The sequence below is a fragment of the Semicossyphus pulcher genome, unplaced genomic scaffold (assembly GCF_022749685.1).
Source record: "Semicossyphus pulcher isolate SPU_LCO1_2020_fin unplaced genomic scaffold, fSemPul1.0.p SCAF_6, whole genome shotgun sequence".
Lineage (NCBI taxonomy): Eukaryota > Metazoa > Chordata > Actinopteri > Labriformes > Labridae > Semicossyphus > Semicossyphus pulcher.
In genome coordinates, this window is record NW_027211737.1 from 8,783,969 (window position 1) to 8,811,553 (window position 27,585).

At 42.0% G+C, this 27,585-nt stretch overlaps 1 protein-coding gene across 7 annotated transcripts in view; it reads left to right on the top strand.

Moving 5' to 3' along the window:
* The window catches only part of kcnt1b (potassium sodium-activated channel subfamily T member 1b), an 83,488-nt gene that overhangs the window by 5,972 nt on the left and 49,931 nt on the right, over positions 1 to 27,585 (top strand). For 6 of the 7 annotated variants that reach the window (XM_069682502.1, XM_069682505.1, XM_069682504.1 and 3 more), the window contains exons 3-4: positions 147 to 314; positions 26,021 to 26,059. In XM_069682502.1, coding sequence (XP_069538603.1) covers positions 147 to 314; positions 26,021 to 26,059 — 207 coding nt within the window. Of the gene's footprint in view, positions 1 to 146; positions 315 to 16,499; positions 16,775 to 26,020; positions 26,060 to 27,585 lie in introns of those variants that run through there. The other variant, XM_069682508.1, reaches the window with a different exon arrangement.

Consider the following 27,585-nt stretch of genomic DNA (forward strand, 5'->3'; position numbering starts at 1 on the left):
TTCATATTCACTGTAAATCCAAACAATCTAAGGCGCCTTATTGTTTTATCTGTTTACTCTGATTTAAAGCTGAAGTGTCACACTGTCATGCCAGAACAAATATGGCATGTTAATAAGAAGCTGTCGCTGTCCCTCTTACCTCACAGGACCTCCACCGAGACCCTGCAGAGGAACAACAGCAGCAACTCTGGCGTTATTCTGGACATCTCGGCTCTCAAGATGGCGGAGATGGATACAGAGGTGCCTCCTCTTCCGCCTCGCTATCGCTTCAGGGACCTGCTTCTGGGGGACCAGACATTTCAGAATGATGACAGGTAGCATAAAAAAACAGTTTGCTTTTGTACCACGGTATACAAGAGGTTGCCCAGGGATACTCCTGGAGGAGGCCTTTTGTGTTTGTGTGCGTTCATATGTCTACTTTATGTTCAAATCTCCTTGGACACTTGAAACACTGTTTGCAAAAGCTTATGATATTCCACACTGTTCAGCGTTTACTTTGTGCAGAGTGCTGTAGAATATACTGCTGTTCCCTACTTGCCTTTGAGCTGCCTCATCACTTCTACCTCAGTTACTGTTTTTCCTACATTTCCCAGAATGACCTCTCACAACAACCCGTGGCGGGACTTGTATTCAGCTGCTGGTTTCATGTGTAGGTGTATGCAGCAGTGGAAATAGAAACGGTGCAGTGAGATGTTTGGAGTGAAAGTAAGAGTCTTACCTCTTGCTCAGACTTTGTGTCTGCACTGCGTTTGCACTGTTGACTATTTGGGTTACGTCAATAGAGACATCTCTGCCTCTTCAATATTGATTTTGATGTTGTTTAATTATCACATTAGTGCAATTAAAAAAAAATCTCTACATATCCACAGAAATGAAAAACAAACAGAAAATAGGCTTAGACACGCACGGTCTGATTGCTTTAATAAAAGTGTGCACTGGATTTCTGTTTTTAATCAGATAACTGTTATGGGAGGCTGCATGTTCATCTTGCTCTGAATGAAGCATGAAATAGCTCGTCCCATGGACCTTAACTGGTGCTACAGTTACCGCTTGAGTGTTCGGCGGTCTCCTATGAGTTCAATTATTGCTGCGGTTGGAGAGGCAGGCTAACAGATGCTGTTTGCTGCCCAAGAGGGGGAAGAATTAGCAGAGCATCAACCACGGCTGAGTATGTGGTGCTCTCCATGGTGCTGAAATGAAGCCATCTCACTGCAGGATCGGCACTCACTTCAGTGTTGGCTTTCAAAGAGGAAATAGAGAGCACTGATATAAAGTTTTCCTGTTGCTTTGTCATTTACTCTAAATCAGAAGTTAACTTGTATTTCATTAACTTTATCACATTAGCACATCTACATGGTGTTTGTCAGAGGATCTACTTAAGATTGTGCTTGTGGTCCATTAATAACAGCAGTTGCCTGCAGCCTGAAGCTTTTGAGATATCGGACACGGTTGATTTATAATCAAGACTGTTGCCTTAAGGCACACGGCTAACAGCCTTCTTCTTAAAGAAACCGAACAAAGATAAATGAAGAGGTAGTTTTATCTAATCTGAGGGGACAGTTCGACCTTCATTTTATCTCGCCATGCAAATACTACAGTTGGGGTTGGATTTTCTAAGGTATTCAACACTTTTTTCTTTTTTCAGTTACCGTGAACTGACGGTATTATTGCACCAATCTCTTCCGAAGCCTTCCTCTGTGTGTCACGCAGAGAGTCAGGGCTACGTAACTGATTAAACATTACATCTAACTGTTTGTGTTGGTAATTTGCATAGCTTTACCCGCCTTTTAACAGCTCGTTGTATCAATGGTTGAATCTGGCAGATGGCACATAGTGAATGTTATCTCTCCTCTCCAGGCTTTTGATTGTTGGCTACGGCAGCCATTTTTCCCAATGAGTCAATAACCTCTGTGGAAGGCTTTTGTGTTTTTCAATTAGCTCATTGACTGGTATCTTGTACGATTTGTCTTGGTTTATAATGAAATTTCATTATACAAAAATGTTCGTATCAAAGTAAAGAGGGCATACAGCTTTGTCACCCTCCTCTCTCTCTCTCGCTGTCTCTATCCTTTTGTTAGCTTGCCCCCTGTCTCTGGGAGTCCCTGCAGAAAATTGCTGTCAGAATGTTTTATATCTGCGCAAGGCCTTTTGTCTGACACATAACATTAAGAGCAGCGGATGACCGTTTCCCCCACACACATTGCTCTGTGTGCGTTCCCATGGGATGCACTGCGGTGATTAGTCTGTGTTCTACTACAGATGCTTATGGCTTTGTTTACTTTAGCTGCGTGCCAGTTTTATCAGCTCTGTTGACATAAATAACAACATACAAAGTGAGCCATATACAAATACACTGACTTACAGGATAGTTTACACTACACATGAATGAGTCAGCGTACTGTTTCAACATACTAGCACATGTAGACCTTGACATGCTAGAATATGGTAATCGGGCTGCTTCATTCTGCATGTGTAGTCTTGTTTTGCGTGTAAAAATGTGTGTGTGTGTGTAGTTATGTACCTTTTGTGTGCAAGTAGCATCCAGTAGGTCCCCTGTGATTTGTTCTGCTGGTCACTATTAAATTGCAAAGGGTAATTAGGGTTTGTTGCCGGGCTACCAACACATGAACGAGTGAGTATGCATCCAAATATGTGTGTGTGTGCACATGCAAGGTCTCATCACAGAGCTACATAATTCACAGATCTGAAAAACACAGCAACCTCTGTTTCTTCAAAACAAACAGCAACTGTAAATTGCAGCTTCTCACACACCTCTGCACAAATACGTGTTGAAGAATGAATGAAGATAAAAGGAGGAGAGCACTGTTATTGATAGCATCTTATGGCGCTGCTGTAATCGCTACTGTACGTGCTCTGGAGTGGAAACGGAAGCAGGCGATGTCACTGGGCTTTGGGGACGCTCTATTTCTTGGTTGATGATCTTCGGCATGCTCATGGTTTGTGATGTTGATTATTCCCTGTGCGGATGCCTTGTCGAGTGTAAAGCCTCTAAACAAATTACAGCCCGTAGGGAAAATCAGAACCTCCAATCCCCCCTGCCTCCCTTATGGCCTTTTGCATCTGTTTCCTCGCATCTGTCATAGTGGCCTTAAAGGCAGTGGGTTGAAGGACTCGGGTAGTGATAACTGACATAACAACATTGCTATAAGGGAGTCCCGTATGGCAACAACAAGAGCAGTCAGATGTTGAAACAGATGTAACAAAGAGAGTTTTACCTGGGGATCCAACACCTAATGTAGTTGAAACTAGAGCCACAAGACGCTCTGATTGTGATCCGAGCACATTAAGAGCATTTTGATGTTTGTTTTTCATTTAATGAACAACAGCAAAACTCTATATCTTATTCTTAATTCATTTTGACCTCACTTTACGCTGATGCTCTGATGTTCAGGTATATAATCTACTTTTAAAAACATTTCATGAAGCTCGTTTCACATGACTGCATTTATTATTTTGCTCAAAGTTGATTGGCTTGTATAATTGAAGCAGACTGACGTATTGACATTTTTAAACAATTTAATATCAGTGGAGTCTGAGGATTACGTTTTTTGGGTTGATTGGATTCATGAAAAAATGTACAGTATGATTTTCAGAAAATGAATTAAATTTAAATTTAATAATATTAAAGCAAAGATGCAGATTAAATTTAATTTTCAAGATATTTGCACGTAAACTTGGCTTTTACAATGTGGCCTTGAAGTCAATGAGTGTCATTTTGTGTGACTGAGAAGTGGGTGAAATTCACAACCCACCTGCTAATTTCTTTGTTTTTCTTGGTGCAAATTTTTGCTGCACAAACACCTTGAGCAGAGAGAAATCAGACGGAAGAAGAGCAATGAAACGCAAACAATAAGGCTCTAGCAGTAAGTTTCACTGCTCAGACTCTTTAATAGGAATAAAGCTGCCATTGTGTATTGCTTAAAAAAATGCAAATACTCACAAACATATCAGGTGCAGTTGATCATATCTGAACAATAAAAAGGAACTTTCAATGTGTTTTATCCGGGCACCTTTTTTATGCTTCAAGCTCCTGGGAGGAGTTGGGTTGATTTTGGCGCCCCCTGTGGACAAAGCCATACCTGATTTTGTCCTGTACATGCTTAAGTGGTGGTATTTACACCTATACCCCCCCCAGCAGTTACATGCATAAAAAATAACTATATGAGGTTACCCTCTCTGGCAGACCAACCAAGTCTTCGCCGACAGCCAGTCTGTAATACTGCAAATGAAAGGCTTTCATCAGTGGGCTATAGGCTCAATCACCATTGTGTTACCTCATTCGGCGATAACAGACATTTATTTAAATGAAAATCTTTGAGATTATTACTTTAATTCCCACAAAAGGATGGCTTAATGAGGATGAATTCATCCATCCACTATGTAATTTCATATAGCATGGATGGATGTGATAGAATGAATTTTATGGAACATGAATTGAGAAACTGGTTATGGACAAATTGCTCAGACAGGAATGTGTTATTGACAGCTAATTAAAAGCCAGACACAGTGCAATACTTAATGACATTGAAGCCGTATCAGATTTGAGCAAACGTTTATGGCCAAGTGACTTCAAAACCAAAGTATTTTACAAGTATGGAGAAAAGATTAGAGCAGGAATACACATACTGTTTTGTAGCAGAGGCTAGTGTTTTTCGCAATATATATGTTCTAACCATATTTCCAAATACAACACTTGTAACTGGGGATTCTTGCACAACCTGTCTGATAAGTAATTTGACTTAAGCGATTTCCTAATGTCCCCGAATCTCAATAAGAGTACCATCCAGGTTGTAGAAATAGTTTTTTGGTGCATATTTTCCTTTGCAACAATGTGAAATGAGTCCAAGGACAAATGCAGGTTTTTAACGTGTCTCAGCCCAACAGTATCGAGGCTGTAAGCCCTTCTGTGCTGAGTGTGTGTGTCCTCGTGTTTCCGTTCATCTCTTTGTGGATGTGGGCGTACATTGTGCAGGGAGGGGAAGGGGGGGCGGGGGGGTCTCCCTCCTGAGCTGTCATTATCTCCAGGGTTGGGTGTCAGAGAGCTGTTATGACTGCTTGGCTGTGTGGGAGCTGAAGAGGAGCAATCACGCTGAAGTCATTGGTCTAACAAGCAGATGCTGTGTGTGTATTGTCTGTGCAGGTGTTGGTGTGTGTGCTCTGACTGTGGACACGCAGGTACGCATGCACCTGTGAGTGTCTGATTATACATCCGAGTGTGTGTGGGTTTATTTCTCTGTCTGCGAGCGGAGCAGGGAGAGGGGGCAGCCTCTGTAAACGTCAGAAATAGAAACGAGCCACCGAACACTTTCATACCGACATGCCGACAGAATTGACAACGGAGAGCGGGGGGAAGAAAATTGGTTCCGTAAATCTGTCCTCTGTGTGTCTAATCTTATTGAGGGGGGGTGGGTTCACGTCTAATCAAGGCAGGATGCTGAGAATAATGTCGACAGAGTGAGCGGTGTTAATTGGTCACTAAATCAACTCTTAACACTACTTGTGAGTCCAATAGCGGCACTTACAGGGTGTCCCAGCACTGACGCACATCACGCAACAGTCTCACAAATTGATCGTTCCAAAATCACTCCGATGACAGCTTTACAACAGCACGATGAAAGACTTGTTTTTAGCTTGTAAATCATCGATTTCTTGGTTGATCTGGTGTAAACCGTAGTTGTTGATGTTTGAATTTCCCCCAGAAATATATTTCTGGTACATAAAAAGGCCGTGTTTTGATTTAAAGGGATGGGTTGCATCCCTTGGAGGGCTCTTATAGATTTTTACAGCCCAGATAACATTACGGAACCAAACTCCGAGCGGAATGAGGTGTCCTGAGACCATTATTGTGCACTGATACTGGCAGCAGCAGCAGCAGCTGTTTGTCTGCACCAATTCTATAGCAGAAGGGACTGCTGGGATTTGATGCCTACATGATTTCCACCACAGAAGGCTGATGATGTGGTGGGGGACAAACACAAAGGTGGGGGGGGGGAGGTGAGGAGAAGCAAGAACACAAAAAACAGAGACTTTGAAAAGAGTAGGATGGAGTTGATGACAGATAGGAGAGAAGGAGAAATAACCAGAGAGAAAGGAGGCAGACGAGTGATCAGCGACACTGATATGAAGATGGTGATGGGGATGATTTGGTTAAATCAGTCATGGAGGAGTAGCAGCAGACGTGTTCTCAGGCTATGGACACACTTCCGAATTTCAGCTCATTTCAGATTCAGGATGGGATTTAATGTTTATCTGATACCTGTGTAAACGGAGCGCAGTGTTAAAAACACTTATACAGCTTTAGGTTGCATCCTCCTGGGATCCTTTAATTTAATTAAAGGTAGGGCTGGCTCAATCGAATCTACTTATCAAGTAGGGGTGTAAGATATCGATACCCTGGAGTATTGGAACTGCAGAGAAGTTCTGCTATGGTGTTGGATGTTACCGGCACTGTGATAAATACAAATGCAGATCCCATTGTTCAGAAAATAAGCATTGTTTTACTGCATATAGACTAGACAACAGTTTTCCTAAAATTTGATTAATACAGTTGCAATATATCACCCTGCTTACAGTATAGAAATATATTGAATTGCAACCCCTGTACTGTGATCATACCCTGTATGTTATTGCTGGCTTCTTGCCAATACATTACTAAGGCTCAGATTCCTTTTTTCCTTCTTAATAATGATTCTGATGCCTAAACTTGAGCACTGGCTGATATCGACTACCCCCTCCAATACTTGTGCAGTTGAAAAAATGTGTACAAAATGTATGTGGAAATACTCACAGTACACTGCCTGCCAGCAATGCACTGTTGTTTGTTGTTGTCCCACAATAATTGTCCTGAAACTTAAGCCCCTTTCCCCCTGGTCAAAAACAAACAGCTAATACCCGGCTTTTTTGCTTAGTGGGAAAGATTGGCAATGATGGGAACACAAAAAACGTGTCGACATGCTAATCTCCGCCCCCTTTCCGGCGTGATGCTATGATGGGCACAGGTACAAATTCCGCCCGTCTCTGTACGAGGAGCGCTCGAACATCGTTCCAAATTTGGCAAGATTGATACACAGGCTGAATGAGTTCCGCCTCAGCGCCGTAATGAAGCTCTGTCCTAATGCCACCTTTGTCATTCTACATTGGACCACGCAATGCCATCGTAAAGCCGCTCCAGTGTGTGTTTCTAAATAGCGTTCCGGTGTTGCGGAGGTGTAAAATAAACAGCGTGTGCTTCAAATACACACACAAGGCACTGTTCCACCCTGCCGGCTCTGCAGTTTACACAGAGGCAGAACGACTTTGCCCCGCCATTCCGCCTCTGTGCGTTCTACATAGAAGACGGAACGTAACAGAGGCGTAATAATCCCGCCTTGGGTCTGAAAAACCTGCTTTAACGCGCTAATTTTGGTGGGAAAGGGATATAGGTGATTTTTTGGGGGTAGGCATAAATATCAGTATGTGATATCACATTTTAGGCAGTATCAGGTCTGATATTATACTGGTATCGTCACAACTCTACAATACCCCGCCCTATAATCAAGTGTAAATGGACTGCAATTGTTAGCTAGCTAGTTTATTTTATGTAATATGTTTCCCCACAAACAATGTATGTAATACATTTTTTGCTTCTGTCCTTTTTTCCAAGTAAGGCTTGGCTTTCATACTAAGCTAGTTAGCCAGGCTAGCTCAGCCTAGCTATGGTTGCTAAACTATGATTGGACATTTGTAGTTTGAGGGAGGGATCCATGTAGTACTGTTTGTAATGATAAAAGCTATATCTCAGTTTAAGGAGGGAAAACACTTTGACACCATGAGACATTTTGCATCTCAAAGTTTATGACCCTACAGTCTCCCCGCGTCATCTCACTATGAAAGTCTGACATGCTTGAAAGGCTGAATGTTGTTACTGGTGACACGCACGGTTCCGCTTAGCAACCAGAGCTTGCAATTTAGACCATAGGTGGCATTAGTCACCACCATCAGCAGCGCAGAGTGGGTGGGCGACACTTAAGGGCTGCTAGACTTGTTCTCATCAGCAGCAGAGAGCCTGTGTGTGTCTTTGGCGTGCTGTCGAATTAGGATTGTTACTGTCACAATGAAGCAGACACACACTGTATGTCACATTCTCTGGGGGCAAGTTTCTCTAAGGATTTGTGCAGCCAGTGAGCAGAATCTGCAATGTGAACAAGTACACAGTGAGAATGAGGGAGAGCTGAGGTATGGCATTCCTGAAAAGCTCCATTTTGGCAGCTGATTTATTTTCTATTAACACAGTGGAAGTATAAACGAAAGTAGCATGACATTTTTAAGCTGAAAAGAATGTGCAACTCTCCTAAAGCGCTCTTCATATGAAACAATTTGGAACATTACAGTGGCTGAGCACACAGTCCAAGAGGGATCATTCAAACAAGAGAGACAATTAAAGGTAGGCTGCGAGGAGTGAATTATACCCCTCGGTGTTTGTTTCTGTTCAGGGCCATTGCATCTCTGTGCCTGGAAATCTCTGCTGCATTTAGCCCCCACGCTCTGTCTTGCCAGCTCAATTAGCATCGCAGTAGTTTGCTTGTCAGCAGCTGTGATGATGGAGGCATTTGCATGAGGCTGTCAGCGCTGTAGAGGGGGTTCCAATGTTGTGCGGGAGTGTGAGACACACAGCGTCACATGGAGGATTATTCAGGGATAACAGACTGCTGTTCTTTGCAGTAGTAGATCTCTCTAGTGGTTCAAAAATATTCAGTTAAATGTGCCAGGAGGAAATCTTGCAGCTGCATTTGACATAAAATACTCACTAGCTTCTGTAAACACTTTAAAATGGATTATAATCCGTTTAAATATAAGCTAAATACCACAAAGTAATTTCTGTTTCTGCATGTGTAGAGTCGTGAAAAGCTGGGAGAGGATTTAATCTGTGGTGCTGCTTCCAGTTAGATTATTGCCCGGCCAAGTTAATCAGGAGACTTTTTCATAATCAATACAGCCGCTGTGGATCGGTGATCTCGGATTTGCAGCATTATTTCAGTAAAGAGCCCACAGGCGCTCTGACTGCCAGTCAAGTGATGTGTTTTTCTCCTACTGTGTGTAAACTCAAACACTGTCCAGAAAATCTCTTTTTTTTCATATATATAAAATAATTGTCACCCCTGCTTTCAGAATGTTATAAGCAATAAATACAAAGCATAAAAATATTATAATGTGGATCGTAGAAATCAGATAAATCTTCAGCCATGACAATCTTTTAGATAGCACGAGAAACGCTTTCTGTACTCCAACACAACAAACGGCACTTCTCCCTATTTGTCTTCGTCGCACGAGATTTCAGCGCGATACTTCTCCGTGAGCGAGACTTGGTCACAGACAACAACAGAGAGCATAAGGTGAAGTAGCATGGCTGCCACAGTGTTGTCAGACACTTATGATAATGATCTGAGCCTGTCAGTAGCAAAAACAAGCGCTCTTAGTGGCTGTATATTGGCGTATGCCCGGTGCCCCGTTTAGTTACATTGTATCTCATTTGGCGGCTGCCGGCCGGTGCTCCCTCCCTGAATACTGGATCGATTTCAATAATTGTTGTCTCCACTAGTCACTTACACACAAACACGTGGGAAAATAGGGTCCAGGTTGAAAAATCCAGAAGTTATCCTTTAAAGCGTTATTTTATTGGCAGAAAATATTGGCAGAAAAATGACATATCTGCTGATGCTGATATGTCATTTTCAAGCCATAATCTGCAGATACCGATAATGTGCAGATAATATCGTGCATCTTTAGTATATCAGCGTTTCTCCTGTACAGGCCTTGAAAATCCTTAAAAGCAGAGCTGGGCTCTATGCAGTATACTGTATTGTTATATAACATCAATGTTGTGACATAAGATGTGGTATTTTGGTTATTGTGATGTCTTAAAGTTGTGTTTCTGGTTTTGTAAACTGTATGACACACTGTGTACTAGTACAGCTTATGTGGCTGTTTTAGCTGGAAGAAAGGGACTGTGGAAGTGCAGATTGGATCACTACAACCACAATACTTTTGATTTGTCTCTCAAACTTTTCTCATGTGTTAAACTGCATCAAAGAGATGAAAAAGGCAGGGGCCTTAAATCTAGATTTCTAATCTAATAGTAACCTTGAAAGTAGTCGCCTGATGTAGCTTTTTGTCAATACAAGATGTGAGGGAAACAATTTAACTATCAAAAAAACCTTGAATTCGGTCCAAAGTTACCATCTCTGATTTATGGAGGAAAACTTTTTGGGACAAAGTGAGTCAGGAGGCTGTTATTCAAAAAGTTCAGGTACAAGGATCAATACTGTACAGACCTGACTGTGAGTTATAACTGAAGAAAAGGATAAAAAGTTTCTGCTACTGTTTAATATTTAATCCTGCAGCTGTTCACATATTTAAAAAAAGTACATCTCTTTGTCTGTATGAGCCTGCAGATAACAGCTGACTATTCAATCTCATGCAAATGAGAACAGCAACACTACTTTCTGGCACAGCGGCATGCTGGGAGACGTTGTTTTATTCATGAAACTGTTGAACATGTTCCTGTTTATCTTTAATGCGGCCTAATAAAAGTGCCTGCATATTTTCAGAGAACTTTCAAAGGGGAATGGGAGAAATATCCGAGAACACCAAATAAGGACTGTATTTGGAGTGTACAGTAAATGCTGTGCATGTTTATTGCACAAGCTGAACAGACCTCCTTCATCTTCTCAGGGCACATATTGGAGATAGAGAGAAATTATTTAATGGTGCCGAAGACAATTTGGAAGATTAGATGGGATTTTTTATTTTTATGTCGCATGAACCATTGACTCAGGCGAAGTCGCTGCACACAGGGGAAACTTTCTAAGACGTCTTCAGTTTTAGAAGAGAACACAAGGTTATGACCAGTAAACGGGTAGTTGAACCTTTTCGCACGGAACAGCCTTTGGCAGAACAGCAGTCAGCGAGCAGAAGAAGCCTCCCTGTGTGTGCGTGCGTACACTCCTGTGTGTAAGCCTGCCAGTGGCACTGGCTAGACTTCTTCCTCCTCTTTGGCTATGCTGCGCGCAGACAGACAGCTCGCCCACAGCAGCGCCAGCTCACTGCCTTAATATGTTTTGACAGAGGAAGCATTATCACAGCTCTCGACGCCCATCTGCAGCACGGAGCATGAGGCTGAGGCAGACCCAATGATTAAAGAGCTTTAGAGGGGGGCCTGGTCGCTCACCAGGACTTTTTAAAGTGTATTGACCTGTCAAGAGAATGTAGCTCAAAAATGTATGAAATCACCCAAAAAAATCTGCCTTTTTTTAAATAATTGCATGTAAATCTTCATGTCCACATTTTTATCAAGCAATTTAATCACATATTTTTCAAGCAACGCCCTCAACTGCATTTTTCCTGCAACCGTACGTTTGAAAATGTGGCAGCAGCTATGATGCAGCATGGTGGTGCATTTTCAACTATTTCCCTCCAGTTATTTCCTGTGTTCCTTTTCTCTTCTCAGTCTTAGAGGGGAAGTTACTCATCTTGCAGGATCTGGAATATTTTCAAGTATGCAGTATGTGCCTGGCATTTCTTAGAGGAATAATTTACCAGCTTCACCCGGTACTCCGCTAATAGGCTTCACTGCAGCTCTCCTACTGCACGCGATATCCCTGCAGTTTGCTGCCCCCCCTCAAAAATCCAGCCTGAACCTGAATATATTGTATGCAAATATCCAGCGCGAGTCTGAAACCACTCAGTTGTCTAATCATGCTGTAATAATGATCTAGCTCCAGCTACATTAGAAATTAACAGCATCTTGTAAGCACACGCCTGGCAATACGCCTGTCAAATCATAATAACAGACTGGAGATGGGAAATATTAATCTTAAATTGCTGCTGTATCCTTAATTCATGTGAGGCACAATGGAGCACGAGCTGGCTGCTGATACCATGTTTAAAAAGATCGTATGAATCCTTCATTTAGTCCTCTTTTTCCAGCTGATAAACGGACCAAAACTCTGAATAATCACCGCTTTAGATTTTGGTTTTAATACTAATACTAGTCTTATTTCCCTCCTGCTGTTCTGCAGGTTCCACCAGCTAATGCAATGTACCTGAAGCATACAAAAGGCAGCATGTTCAAGGGTGCTGCCTTATTATGACCTCACAGGAGGTTAAAACCCTGGGCTACACGGCCATCTGTGTCATTAGATATACAGGACATTAATTCTGCGCTGGCTGACGCCTGTTTTTTTTCTGCTCTGCTGCTGTTTGTTATCAGACCCACACGCTCTGCAGTCCTCTACTTCACCACAAAGTGTCTCTGTGCTCAAATATGTGCTTCTCCACCTGTTTCTGTGTGCATCCCTTTCTCTATGATTCTCTCCATCTTTCCTCCTGACTCCATTCATTCTCTTCCTTTTTTTTATGGCTGCACTCAACTGAAACCAGCCCAGACACCCACAAGCACTTACAGCACAGACACAGGCTCCTCAAGAGCAGATTTATTTTTTATATGATTAAATAACACCACATTATTCATTGATCAACATAATTTTGTTTCCTGTGAAATGCAGTTTGAGCGGCTGGATAATGCTGTTTGACAATGAGGACAAGAGCGGGGGTGGAAACTATACTTCTGATTATTTACGCAGAGGAAAATGACACAGTACATTTTAATAACATTACAGCCTGTGATTTTACAGCCAGAACGTACATACACAGAAACTTCATCAAACTGTTTTGGGGAAAAAATTGTTTCCCTTTCACCTCCCCAAATGTCCATTCAGATATTAAAGCTGCAGCCCTCTCCTCACAGGTCCATCGCTCTAATCCCAGGTTTGCTATCATCACATAATTTAATGTGCTTCCTGAAGGCTGAGCTCAAAGTGCCATGTGCAATGAATGTGGATTGTATTATGCGTTTCCTGAATGCATTACTAATGGGAGCTCGCCTCTCATGTGGCTGCTCTGGCTACATTGGAAATCAAACCGAATAGGCCTGTAGATCATGATCATGGACAGGAGATGAGCAATATTTACCAAAACTGCATTAGCTCATGTCTGGCACAAAACATTTATTACAACAGAGAAGAAACATCAGCACCGAGTTGTCCTCTGTCATGTACACCTGACAGCAGGGCTGCACGATTAAGGCCAAAATGATAAACAGATTATTTTGATCAATATTGAGATCCCGATTACTAATCAGGATTATTTATTAATTTTAGGGACAACATTTTTTTTTTGTACTTTCACATTAAAATGGACAAAGCAAAGCTTTTAGTTCAATTTTGTGCTACATGACAGCTCATGTACAAATTTAGCTTCAAATGAAGGCTTAAAATTAGGTTCTTTAGCTGAATATGGTGCGTCTCCTCGATGCAAATAATAAATATGTATTGATACACTGTATCAATACATATTTATTTGTTATACATAGACTGTATAAAAAGATGGACGACTTGACAGCTCCCTGAAAGTGAAGCCAAACCCTCTCTATCGCCCCCTGCTGACTGGCTGCAGTATGGGTCATAAAGCCCACAGAAACATGGTTTCTGTCATTATAGTTAGTTCTTATTATGCTGATTTATGTCCAAGTGTTCATTTTTATGAAAAGTTTATTTTAAATTACTTATTTGATGCTGTCAAAAGGATGATTGACAGCTCTGTTGACAAACACGGCTCCTGTAGCCGATCTGTTCTGGATTAGCAGAGTGGAGGAGGAACGGCGAGAGAGAGACGTAACTAAAACAATCACTACAGTCACAGAAGTTTACATGTCTGTGAACGTCTGCTTCAGACCAACACAAGAAGCTGTTCTGCTGTTTTTTTTGGTAAGTTAAGTGCGTGTTTTGGTTAGCGGAAGTGACTGGGGCAGCTCCATCCGCCGATCTCGACTGTGGAGACTCTGGCTCCAAATGACGTCACCATCGCAAGATGGCAGCGCCCGCCACAGGAGTTATTTTGGCATCAATCAAGCAGATGGAAATGTGAATCTAGGGATGCACGATATTGGATTTTTTGCCGATATCCGATATGCCGATATTTTACAACTCATTTAGTCGATTACCGATACCGATACCGATACTGATATTTTTTTCCCGCACATCTAATTGCAGAGATCATCAACTCTCTTCTGTATTGGAATTAGCGTACAGTATAATGGTGATACTCTCATCACATTTGTTACAACGGTCGGGGTGATGGGTCTTCAGATGGTTAATCAAGTTTGTAGTGTTGAAAGACTTTGCCTTGGCTCCTCCTCGCATCACCGAAGCTGAGCAGTCATTGCAAACAGCAGTTTTGCTATCTATTTCGGACACTTTGAAAAACTTCCACACCACGGACATTTTGGCTTCTCTCATGCTGCAGGTAGACACACGTGACATCATCACGCTGCGCCGCGCAGGTCTTCTTCGCGCCGGGGACATTGCGCCGAGGTCGGGCATTTAATCAAGTATGCAGCAGCCAATTATTTTATCGGTTAATTATATCGGCGGATATCGGCGTGTTGGATTCATTTTTAAGCCGATATACAGCCGTTGGTATAATGTGTTATTTTTTTTCAGTGTGTCTCTGCGAGTTGGATCAATAAGGTGTTGCGCTGTACACTCGCTGTAATGGATGTCTGACTTGACGCCGGACCAAGATGGGGGCGTTGTGACATTATTCCTCTGGGCCTTCATACACTCATCATACGACACTTTGAGCTGTTTTATCAGGTGGTTGAACTACTGTTGTGTTGCTTTGCGGGGCAGAAACAGGTTTCATTCACTCTTTGCATACTATTCATTCTGCTTAACATCTCTTGCCCTAAACCCGAAAGGCCTCCAAACAACCGATAACGAGCCGTTTCAGGGGACAAGCTCTTCGACATTTGACTTTTGCTTCTTCCGACCAGTCTCTGTTGTTCACTCTTCACAGCCAAAACCTGTCTATCGCCCCCTGGGGGAGTAGCTGTTAGTTTAGGGAGCGCTTGACTTGATATGCAGCAGAGTTTTCTACATCAATAGTGTACTCAATCATGTTTTTTAATCGAGGGAAGCCAAAATCGTGATCAGGATTAATATTCTGTCAACTGTGCAGCCCTACCTGACCCATTGTACGACAGCTTCCTGGTTGATTACTTTAATTCTTTAATGCTTAATCAATGCAAACATGCGAGAGGCACAGTGGCACATTTGTTAACTCTGCCAGCTCACTGGGAGGAGTTTATGGTCCAATCTGTGTCATGTTCTCACCCATTTGCACGTTTCATTAAGGTGCTCCAGTTTCCTCCAAATTCCCAAAACACGCAAGTCAGATGAATTTAAAAGGAAATGACTCATGGGTAATGATGGCAAGACAAGTTTAAGTGACAGTCTGTCAGCTGCTAGACATGTACTGTATGTCTCTGGGCATTTATAAGAGTGATTTTATATCAGCTTGTTGTGGGTCTGTCGTGTTATTGTAACACTTTCTGACGAGCTCTTATAAATCTCATGTTTCATAGATTACTGTGATTCACAGCTCTATTTCTGATTGCATCATTTTGTCTCCACAGCTTATAAAGCTAAAAATGTAATCACTGAAAATGTGGCCATCAGACTTCTGCAACAATGAGTCAGTGAAACCAGACTCCTAATGTGTCTCTCCTTTAAAATTGGAGGAAGGAACTTGTTATTGCTCTTGTTGCCCACAGGCTGTGAAATAAGGCGCAGACTAGACCAGTTAAAACCACATTTTACACACTGAATATGATTGACTGGCAATTTTTAATTATAGAAAAAGTCAAGTTTTCCACTTCATGGTTAAAGATGTTTGGCAGTGTGTTTTAAAATCCACTAGTCATCATCGATATGTGAAATTAATATCTCTCGGGATTCCCCTTTTCATAAGACACCTGTGATGAGAGGTTACCTTTTGGCCTGTTGAAATTAACTGACTAATCTGATGTAGGCTGTGCTCCAGGTGTCACTAGTGTGTGGTGTGTGTGTTTCTGGTGTTTCCATGCAAACCAGCTCTGTGATTACATGTGTGTTTGTCTACTGAAGGCCACCAGCTTGTTTGCCTGTAGCATCTCATTATTCAGGTAATCCTTGTTTGTATTCAAACAATAGTCGAGAGAAGCTGAGTAATGAAGACCTCTTGGTGAGGGCGGCTTGATTGAGATGATTCCCCCTTCCATTCTGTTGAATTGTTATGAGGATAGATTCAACAAAGAAGCATCTAGAAACACTAATGAAGGTGAGTGATTGGCACGTTGGCCTGATCAGAAGGACTCGCGGATCAATCTCTGTTATGTAAGCCGTTGGGGAGTCCGTTGGGTTGGCCGAACGCTTGACGTTACATCGTGACGACGTGTGAATCTTGTGGACGCACGGGGAGCTCGCATCTCCATCAGGGATGGAGGAGCGCTCGATGAGCAGAAGACAGGCTGCTGCTCGCCTCAGTGTGTCTGAGGAGCGCGTGATGCGGCAGGCAGGGAGACGCTCTGCCTCCACCTTCGTGCAGCACCAGTGAGACGGGGATGCGGTTTACTGGCGGCGGCGGTCGCTGAGTGAGCCCGTTCTGTTAGCAGCAGGAGGAGGAAGAGGGGGAGGAAACATATTGGCCGCTCTCTGCTGGAGGCAGCGCGCCCGGGAGGCGGAGAGGCAGGTATGGCAGGCGCTAAGCTGACACCATCGCCCTCGGAGATCGACCCCGACGTCAAGACCGAGGTGCAGAAAACCCCCGAGCCCACCTGGGTCAACCCCTCCAACCCTCTCCGGACCATGGGCTCGTTCGGGAGCGATGCCGGCCAAAGGTAGCTGCCGCAGATCCGCATGTTTGTGAATGCAGCCCGCTCGCACACGCAGCATCCGCGAGGTAACATGATGCTGCGAGCGCATGGTGCATAAACTCCTCCTGATAACTTCGATCGTAATTATCCTCAGGCAAAAGTTACGCCGAGAACGATATTCAATCACCTTTAAATGTACTCAGCCGTGGATTGTGACATTACCGTTTATCACCAGGTGGAATTGGCTCCATTTCCCCCATAGGGGGTAATTATAAACACCATCACTGTGCCTCTTTATGAGTCACTTTCATGACAGATTATTGAATGATTGTAAACGCTTCAATCATGTTTTCTCAGCATCACCGGGACTCACTTAATGGCTGCAGTATATAGTGATTACATAATTCACTGGATGCTGCATTCCCATTACAATTTTATGAATCCTGGTGTTCTGATTGGATGGGTAAAATCTTATTATAGGCTGCCACTGCATTCTAAGCTGAAGAAATGGATGCAATATAAATGCAAACCACAAGGGGTTAAGCTGACATGCCTTCATATTCATATGTAAAGACAACATTTGTTGGCACATGTCTGCACCACTCAGCAGACTGTGCATGCAGACGTCCACCTGTCAGGACGCTCTGCTACCATTTGGTAGACAAATGAGATTGTGGTGTGTGTGTGTGGGATGGGCTGAACTCGTAACAACAGAGCGAGACTAAATGTCTTTTTACCTTTCAGGGAACAAAGAACGCGAGATATGCAGAATTGCTGCCATTAAAGCTCACACCGGCACTCTTATCTGCAGGTTATATGAGGTTGGTTTGGCTGGAAAGGGAAAGGTTGTGCTTGTTTGGCGGCGTGTCAGAGACCACTGCACAGCCAATATGCTGCTGCTGCTGCTGCAGTCAGCGTGTTCTGACTCTCAGGATTTACAGCACACATCTTGTCAATATGTTTTTTTGGTATGTTTGTGATAAAATATCTGGGATCTGTTCCCTGAGAAATCCCACATTTGCAGGAGCATTTAATATGTAAAACATGTGCTTTTTAACATTTTCATATTTGATAACAGAAGAAACAAAATGGCACAAAGGGAAACATTAAAGCACAATTATTCCACACAAAATATCAGTATTTTCAAAACCTTAATTTATACGTGTAAGGAAGATTTAAAGTAAAATAATTTAGCATATAATTAGTTTATCACTTAAAGTGATAACCACAAAGTTCTACTTTTTAAATATTAAATAACATGCTTGTTTTCCATCCTTCTCTAGGAGCTCTAATTCAGCATTAACAATGGAGAGGTATGTAGAAAAGTTCCTCCATGAATACTTCAGCATCTTTTTAATATTTCTCAGTAAACTTAAACCAACAGTCCTCCAGTAATCTGATGCATACACCTCTACAAAATGTCTTTAGCTTAGCTGCTATGTTGTAAAAGACAGACCTGGAGGAAGGAGAATATTTGTTTAATTCCCTCAGCAAAGACAGTGTGGTGATGTAAATGGAAGTTTGAAAGAATTCTTGAGCGCTCTTGTTAATATATTTAAGTGTGTCAGAGTGTGAAACAAGGTTTCCCCCAAATTGAACTCTGTATTTCATCCGGCTCCTTCAAGTACGCAAAGGTGGCACATCTCAAATGTTGCTCATCTTTCTAAACTGTCTGATGTTTTCGATTATAATGACCACAGGGTCAAGATGACAGCATCCGAGCAGTCTGCTGTGTTTTCTTAACAAGAACTACAAATACTGCTTTGATTCAGCCGAGGCTGCAAAAGAAATGATGATGACTAGAGTAGAGATGATGTTGAGTTACTTGTAGTTGACTTCTGAGTTTGATGTTTGTGTCAACGAGAATGATGGATGTAGCTTAAGATGACAGGAGAATGTGGTTTCTGTAGGCTGTTTTAAGCTGTCAGTTAGAAGGATGGTGAGCATGACAACAGAGCAGAAAACAAAAGAACTCAATTCAGCCAATAGCTGCACAGCCACAATGATGACAGGTTGACATTTGTGCATGCAGCAGTTGGTCATCACTGCTATCAAGTGAGAACTCAGACACTGAGTAAGAAAGCAGTTTACAGGTCAGGATGAAACTGACATTAATGTTAGTTATGATGATGAAGCCAGCAGAGACGGCAGTGACATGTAGCAGCAGGTGAGATAATGCGACGATGACAGTGATGGAGCTGATGAAGCTAATGGTGGTGCTGGTTATCTGTGAGGTGGTTGTAGGTATGACTACAGATCTGTCAGAGCGACAAGCATCTGAGTCATTGACAGCTGCTCGGAACAGAGTGAAAGATAAAGAACAGATTGACTGCCAAGCAGTTAGAGTAAATCATTGACAATATTAGATTGCTGCGGTGTATGCATGGGAATGTAATACACAATATCTGCAGAGGCATGAAACTGTTTAAACTAATGCATCAGTTGGCCAGTTGCCCTGTGCGGCCAGATCTGCACCACTGTCGACGTATCAGCGTGGTTAGGTTGCCGCTTTTGGCAGAAAGTTCTTCAATCTTAGATGGATGAATAAATGTTTGGCTTATGTCCCCCTCTGCTCACTATGCCCGACTCTGTCAGAATGATTATTTTACCTAGCCACTGTGTGTCCCCTGCAGGCTGACGGGATGTCAGGAATCAGAGAGCTTCCCAGGTTGTGAAACATGATCAGCGTGGGATTTGTGTCCAGCTGGCTGTAGAATGAGAAGATGAGATGGGAGGAGTGACAAAATCAATAATCTGGCCAATAAAGAATGCATATATTTCTGCATAATTTACAGCACCTGGGAATCCCTTTTTATGTGTGTGTATATAGGTTTCCCTTTACAGTATTGACTTCTCGCTGCTGTTGGTAGTAAACAGACCAAACGAGACTTGGAGGATCTACAAGAACAGAGGGATTGAGCATCTTTTGAACACAGGATGTGGTCAAAACAGATACTCCAGCACAGATTTATTTTGGCTTCAATCAGCCTGGACACCACATTGCTTCTCTGTGAAAAATCTGTTTGGAAAATGGGCATTTGGTTTGTGCCGGTTGGTGTGCAATGAATCTGAATTATAGAGCCCAGTGGGAATAACCAAGTGGGATATTCTCATTAAGGCTACTACTGCAGTACATTACACAGTATGATGAGTGATTTACTGGATATGAGCCAGCAGAGTAGCTACTTGGTAAAGAGCAAGACTTTTGATTGAGTGAAATGCAGCATAGACTTTATACATATTGCTGACGTTTCAGCAGCTCTGAGCCCTCTGCAGAGCTTCAGTCAGTCAGTCTAAAGCATTTCTGCTTTACAAGCAATAAGTCAAGTTGAATTAGATTTTTTTTTATTTTTGTAAAGTTCAGTAACGTTAAAAATCACACTCTATCCACTGTTTAAGTGCTGCTTTGATGCCTGGATGAATACATTCAATTTAATATTGTTCTGTTTCTGCATGTATCCTTTTAATTGACAGCTAAATGGATTAAGAAAACTGGGACACAGAGGGAGATATCATGCGACAAAAATCCTGGGCAGGATGTGAAGCTAAGCTATAATAGGTACATGAGCTGTGCTTTAGCAGATGAGCCTACATTTGGGAAAGGAATGGATTAGTGTAGGTTTTAAGGAAGGATCCCTGCAGGAAATAGGATATAATTAAAGGCATTATCAGTTTCTGGTAACTTCAGTATGAAGTCTTTATTATGCAAAACCGTGTATAGATAAAAAAAACTCTTAAAGTTAGCTGAGGTTGCAGACACCTTGATGCAGTTATCGTCTTCAAATGATGCTGCATATTTTGCATCTTTTTCACAGCGGAAATCTTTCTTTACATCCAACAGGAGGAAAAGCGCAGGTGTTTATAGTAGCATTAATGATGGCTGTATTCCATTTAGCCGCTTCAATTTCATGGTCCTGGTTGTGTTCATGCTGACTGCCTGCCATGGCTTTCTCTCACACCAGAATAGAACAGAACCATTGTTGAAGTTATTATTAACACCTGTGCGTTTCCTCATGTCGGATGTCAAAATGTGCGCTGTGAAAAAAGCCCAAACAATCACGTAGCTGCATTAAAGGTTGAAAAATTAACCAGAATATCCTGCTCAGCCTTATTACAAATGTTAAAGTCTCCCCAGCCTACATGATAAAGGAGGAGCTGCCTGGGCTAATAGACTGTCATTATTCTACAACAGCTAAATGAGATTTTCCTTCGGTGTACGCAGTCTGTTTGGAAACAGGAGGAAGTAAAAGTCACGTACGCGCTTTCATTAAATGCTGAGATTAATGTAGATGGAATATTGGCAAAGCAATGGAGGCATCTAAGAGGACGCAGTGTTTTCCACGCCTCGTGTACTCTGCTTGTTTAAATCTCAACTATTTTATCCTCTCTTTAGAGTTAGACTTTTGCTTTATTGTGGTTGCTTTCTCAAGACATAACTTGTTTAGATTTGTATAATTCATCTTATAAGGACGGAGACATTTCTCTGCCTTTTAGTGGAAACATATGTGGTAGTAATTTTTTGTTACTCAAAATGTTTCCAGCCGATTACTTCCCGTTTTATGCTGCCCAATTAAACTTTGCTGTTAATACTTTTAATTGCACAGAATGCTTCAGTATGTGTCCTCCTCTCTTTTGTCTAATGTTTATTTATAGCGCCCTGCTTTCACAGAACAATTATGCTTTCATTTTGATTTGAGTACCCGAGGTCTAACGAGGGGGTGTTAATGCGGCCCTTGGGATAAATAACACGCTGTCCGTCATTATTGTTCATTAAACCAAGAGGATGACATCTCTAAGCAAGTGGATTTGAGAGTTGAGAATAACGAGCGCCCTGGTTGCTTTGCTACCCCTACGCAAAATGACTTTTAAAGATACCCTAGATATCAGGAGGAGATCGCATTTTACAGCACGGAAGTGGACTTTAATTAACTCTCTGTAACACTGAGATGCTGTGTGTGCCTGGCTGTGTGTCCTACATAACACATGTGTATGTACTCTCTGTCCATGCATAGGCCAAATTATCGACCGCATCTATCGCCTGACATCTTCTCCTGCTTCTTGAGAGCATTAGTTAGCAGGGAATCAATTAGAAGGCCTGAAGAATGTGAGAACGTGGGATCATTTGCGTGAAGCTGCCAAACTCAACAGCTCATACAGTCGGCTCTAATCTGAGGCGCGCACCGGAAAAGGCTCACAGCCCGGTCTGTGCAGTGTGCAGAGGAGCAGCAGCACAGATATGAGTTGTTTACTAGGAAAGGGAAGACAGAAGTCTGACTGGGTGATGGAGCTTTGTAGAGCGCTCTCTAGAATGCTATTAACGTTAAGTCTAAGATCTCTGATGAATCACTTACACACTCTAAATCCATCACTTCTGCACATGCTTAAGGCATCAACAGGGGGTGGACACGATATAATGAGCATCTTTTCTAGCGATATGTATCAAGATACAGAGAGATTTCTGGATATGTTATTGTGAAACTGAAAGGGGTTGTGTTCAGTGAAAAAAGAATCCAGTTTTTGCACAAATGTGGGCTCTAAGATGTAAAAGAAATTCTAAATAACTCGGAGAGGGGGTTAATTCTAGTCATTTTAACACCTGATTAGGTCAGTCCATGGAGTATGAGCTAGCACAACCTAGCACAAAGGTACAGAGGTGCTGTTGCTATGGTTACTTGCAGTTTGACATACCTGCAGACGGATTTAGAACTGAGGTTTAGATGTCGGCCAGAACGACGTGTGAGGCGTTCTATTATAAGGTCTTATTGTACACTTGCCAGCCAGATTGATCCAGTAAAATATGTGGGAGTTGATGATCGTGCGGCCACAGCTGAAAATACAGTCAGTGCTTTAACATGGACAGATAATGAAGCTACAGGTCAGGATCTTGTGGTTTTCTTGTATTCTCGTGCTTGTTGGGAACGCTGCTGTTGGTGTTGCTTCTGAACCGGGTGTTAAGTTACTGTGCTCGAACCACCTCGTCATATTTTTGGAGGGGAGAACCTGAGCTGTCTGTGTGACGTGTGAAGAACAGCATGGGAGCTGTAGTATATGAGGAAATGTTGGCAAGCTTCCCGAAGCAGGTAAACTGAATGAGAACTACAAATCCCATTTGCCCTTGAAATTGCCGCAGAGATAGAGAACGTGAGTGCGTGAGGCCCTCCCACTTTCTATCAGTCAGTCCTTGAGGCAGACCTCACTGATGGCAATTGAAAGCATACTTTAGGTCATTTTGCACTTGTTGGCTCCGTAGCTCAGCTCATACGTGGGATCCGGACCTGCTGCCCAGAGGTGAGACTCAGTTTGCTTCTCTGTTGGATGTGATTTGTTGTTGTTGGAGGAAGACATGAAGGGCAAAGTGATGCTAACTGCATGAATATTCTTTGGTTCATGGTGAAATAAAGGCAGTAACAGAGTCAGTGTGTTGACTGTATCTGCTGGATGCTAATGGAGGCAAAGAGCGTCTCTGTTTATCTTAGCTCTTATACTGCTAAAGCTCTTAGCAGCCAGATAGCATCTTTATTGCTCATTAAAGTGTTGTCAAATAGCCACCAAATGGACTGTGAGCTCACAGCAGAGGAGTTGATTTAGTTGCTATGTACATTATCCCTCATAAGCAAACTAATCATTTCAACTCTGATCACATGTTTCAGTTTTATACTGGAAAATAGGAGTTACATACTGTCATATTCATCCTTTACACAGAGAATTGTTGCTGTTATGAAATCATTTCATCATGTTTGGATCTGTAATCTCTCTTGTATGTGCTGCAGGATTATACTTTGTAAACCAATTGTATATCTTATTGAATCTGGCTTTTAAAAGTGTAAACCTTTTTAATGCAATATAACATTCAAGGTCACTGGCAGATGGTAAACTGTTTTGTAGAGCTGCCTGCTATTAAATTAACGTGAACTATTTTGGTAATCGATTTATCTGTTTAAGTAACTTTTGAGACAAAAGGAAAATTATTTCCTTCTAGCATCTTTCAAGTGCAATATTTTCTGAATTCTTTACTCTTATATTTTAAGCTTGTCTACAAGACAATACTTTTGAGGATGTCATCATGGGGTTATGAAAACCCTGTTTGAAATGTCTCACTACTAAATAACAACAGATGAATTGACAATGAAAAATACTTTGTTGCAGCCATATTTCAATGAATGAAAAATCTAATCAGTTTTAATTGCAGTGATCATTTTCAGACCACTGTCAGTTTTGCTGTAGCCTTGCAAAAGAAGTTACAGTCAAAAACAATTGCTGACATTCTTCTTCTGTCACGATTCCACTAAGAGCCATTTGACTCTTAGTCCCACAACTGATGATTTTAGTGGGTCCTGGGGACCGCAATAATTGACCGTGCTCTGTTGTTGAAATGCACAAAAGGTTCTTGATGAGGAACTGGGAAGTTACAGGTCCTCTCTTGTGACCTAGCTGCTTCCTGGGTTTAATGGACACTCCATTAGTCCATTTCAAATGGCGTTAATGGGATGACGATGTTCAGTGTGCGTCAGAAACGTTCCGAAATGTCAAGTAATGACCTTTTTCCGGCACAGATTCCTTCAGCTTTTCTTCTTTTTAGTTATGACCAGCAGGCAGACTTTGATCAGTTCCAAGCTACAAAGAGATATCAACCTAAATAATATTCTTACCCGTCTGCTTTTGCTGAAATTGACAGTTAGATGTGCTTTGCATTGGGAGTTTGCCCACATTCAAACTTGAGTACACTGTTAAAATCTATGAAATCAAGCACAGTTTCTGAATGGCATGAGATGATATTTGCAATTGAATTGGCTTTTAACAATAGCGTTCTGAAACCAAGTAACTTTTACTGTTTCAGGACTGAATGTTTACAACACAGAGTAAGGTGTCAGACATTTTCTGAAGGATGGTGAGCAAAGAAAGAGCTGTTTGCACAAAAGCTCTGCTGTCTGTTCCTTCTGTGACTTTTATTTAATTCTTTCTATACAATTCTGTACGGGGGATACGGAAACTTTTTCTTTCCTTTGCTTGAACTAGACCATTTTTACTGCAGATATTTGACTTGTTATAGCACCTAAAGCACAAATGTAACTAATTATATTATTAATGGCGCCATTCCATTGGTCTAAACCAGCTGGCTTGGTACCAGGCCTCTTAAACTGGAACACCTTAATGGAGGGCAGACATAACCATTGTTATAAGTGCCATCTGTTTTATCAGAAACACCAAGTTAAACTGCCCACGGTGATAAAAGTTAACTGTCCGAGTCCCAGTGGCTCAAAGGGCTTCTGACTCAGCCAAGAAGTCCACGCTGTGCTGTGTTATGTGTCTCTGCTGGCTGATTTTATTTGCAGTCACATTTAACATGAATGTGTGTACAATAAAGATATTTTAAAAAGACAACATACAATTTAATGTATTGTCACAGAACAAATGACTGTGTGCAGACTCTGTGCCTTAGCGTCAGTAATTGGTTTCCAAAGGACGTCTAAAGCCAAAGAGTGCACAAGTCAATTTGCTCTGCATCAAAACAAACTGTGTGTTTAACCTTTCACCCCTAGCTCATCGCAGTAGTCCATTGGTTGGTCACTACAATCAATATCTTGGTATGTCTCTGTCTGTCAGCTGCCTCCGTGTTCTCTCCATGGTCATCTCAAAATGGCCCAATAAGAGATTGACCAGGAGGGTGTGTCCACTGACCCCCTGTGGTTTGCATTCATTGTCCCATCTGTTCGTTAGTCAGCTGAAGTGTTGTTTCTGATTAATGTAATGTGAACTGTTTGTTTGCTTTACGTGTGCTCTGTGAATTCAATGTCCAGAAATACTATCTGTATTTCTAATCATGCTTAGACGACCTGAATTTCCAGTGTAACTATTTATAATTACTTCTATGAGGAGTTTGAAGGGGACCCCATGAAACCTCGGTGGACAAGGCCTTGAATGTGCAGTAAGAAGCAGCTGCTCAAACACTGGATCAGATACATAGACATTAAAAAATGTCTTACCAATGTTTTTTCCAAAGATTGTACTGATATTCCAAAAGGAATATCAACCATCTGACATGGTATCAGATCCCCTCTTTGACCTTCTTGCTGCACAAACTGTGTTCATTTCGTCCCCTAAGTTTCTAACAATGGTTGCATTCTCTCTCAAGATGCAAGTGATGCAACTAAACTGCATTGGCATCCTGAGTAGCTTCCTTTCCTTGCACTTTTCCCCCTCTTTTTCCCTTACCTGCTCCCCACTCTCTCCTAACCTTTGCCTATCTGTGTCCATGTGTGCTGCGTGCAGGTATCAAGAGGAGTACAGTATGGACTCAACCAATGCCCAGTAAGTCCCTGGTAGCATCATGCTTGCATGGCATGGATTGTGTCTGCAATGGAAAGTGTACGCAGGACTGATTGGAAAAATGTTGCGAGCACATAAATGCATAGTAGGAATGTTCACTTTGGATTGTGCATAGACTGGATGTGAACGTAATGCCTTGAGCGTGTCTGGAGGTTATATTACCATTTACATTACCAATATCTGTAAAGAGAGCAATGTTTTTTTAAGGCAATGGTGCAGAATGCGGAGAGTAATTCATACATTTGTGGCTACCATTTCAACATTTGTCGTGACAAAGACAAAATAAATTGATTTGCTCAACACAGATTTGTCAAATTCGACCCCCACCACAGGAAATGGTGAAAAGGCAGCCTGTGCGTTTTTATCAGCATATTGCAGGTGTATTATCTGTCTCCTGACTGAATGTTTGCACCAGTCTTCATTCTGTCGGTATTGTCAGTGTGTTAAGATCAGGGCTTGAAGCATTAATCATGCGAGTAGGGATGAGAGTCGCTAAAGTCTGCGTGTTATATTGGGGAAATAGGTGCTGAAAACACCAACATGTTAGCTGTTTGTGCTGTTCTTGCGTGTCTGTGCATGCCGAGTCACTGATCACATGAATGTTTATAATAATGCTGTTACGGCTGATGTGATATATTTGGAGTCAAATCAGGTTTAAATTTCCTCGCCTTCGATAAACTGAGAGTCTTATGCAACACCCGAGCTGTCGAGATGTGGTGATAAAAGGTGTGAAGTCTGGAGGCCGGACCAGTAATTCACAGTGAATATTGTATTATTTTGGAATTTGTTGATATAACTCTTTGTTTCTGCAACTTTTTGCATGAAATGTTTTTCTCAGCTTCATGGCTAATGTTTGCTTCACCTTGTTGGTGTCCCCCTGCAGCAGAGAGGTCTGTGTTGCGTGGTATCGTAAGGCAAAACAACAGGCACCGGAAAACATCATTAATCACTATTAGAAGGGCATATATATTTATGACCCACACATTGATTAATGGCTAAATTGGGCAGCCCCAAGGAGTGTTGGACTTATCCTTTAACTATGCAAGTGCCACAGATTCATCAGGTTGGAAATAAAGCATCTCTTTCTCAAAGAAGATTTTGAGGGGTTAATTTGGGCTCATGGCTTGAAGTGATTTCAGCTGTTAATGAAGCTGCAAAATACAAATGATTCTCTTGCCAACTTGGGAAAACAAACACCAACCACCAAAGCAGACAGTGATTGGCTGAGATACCTGTCAGTCAAGCAAACGTAGGGTCAGAACTTTACGCATCATACTGTGATAACCATGTCCACCAAAGGGGGAAAAAATAGGCATCACAATAAGCAGCCAAGTGCTGAAATGCTAACAAACATCTATAAGAAGCTAGGACCAAAAGATATCAACATGTCAAAGTATTTTTTTAGTCCTACGTATATCAGAGAAGAAAAAGGACATCGTCAAACTCAGGATTGTCGGTCTGTCTCAGTATCACCACTCATTACATTGATATTACTTGGAGAAGTGATC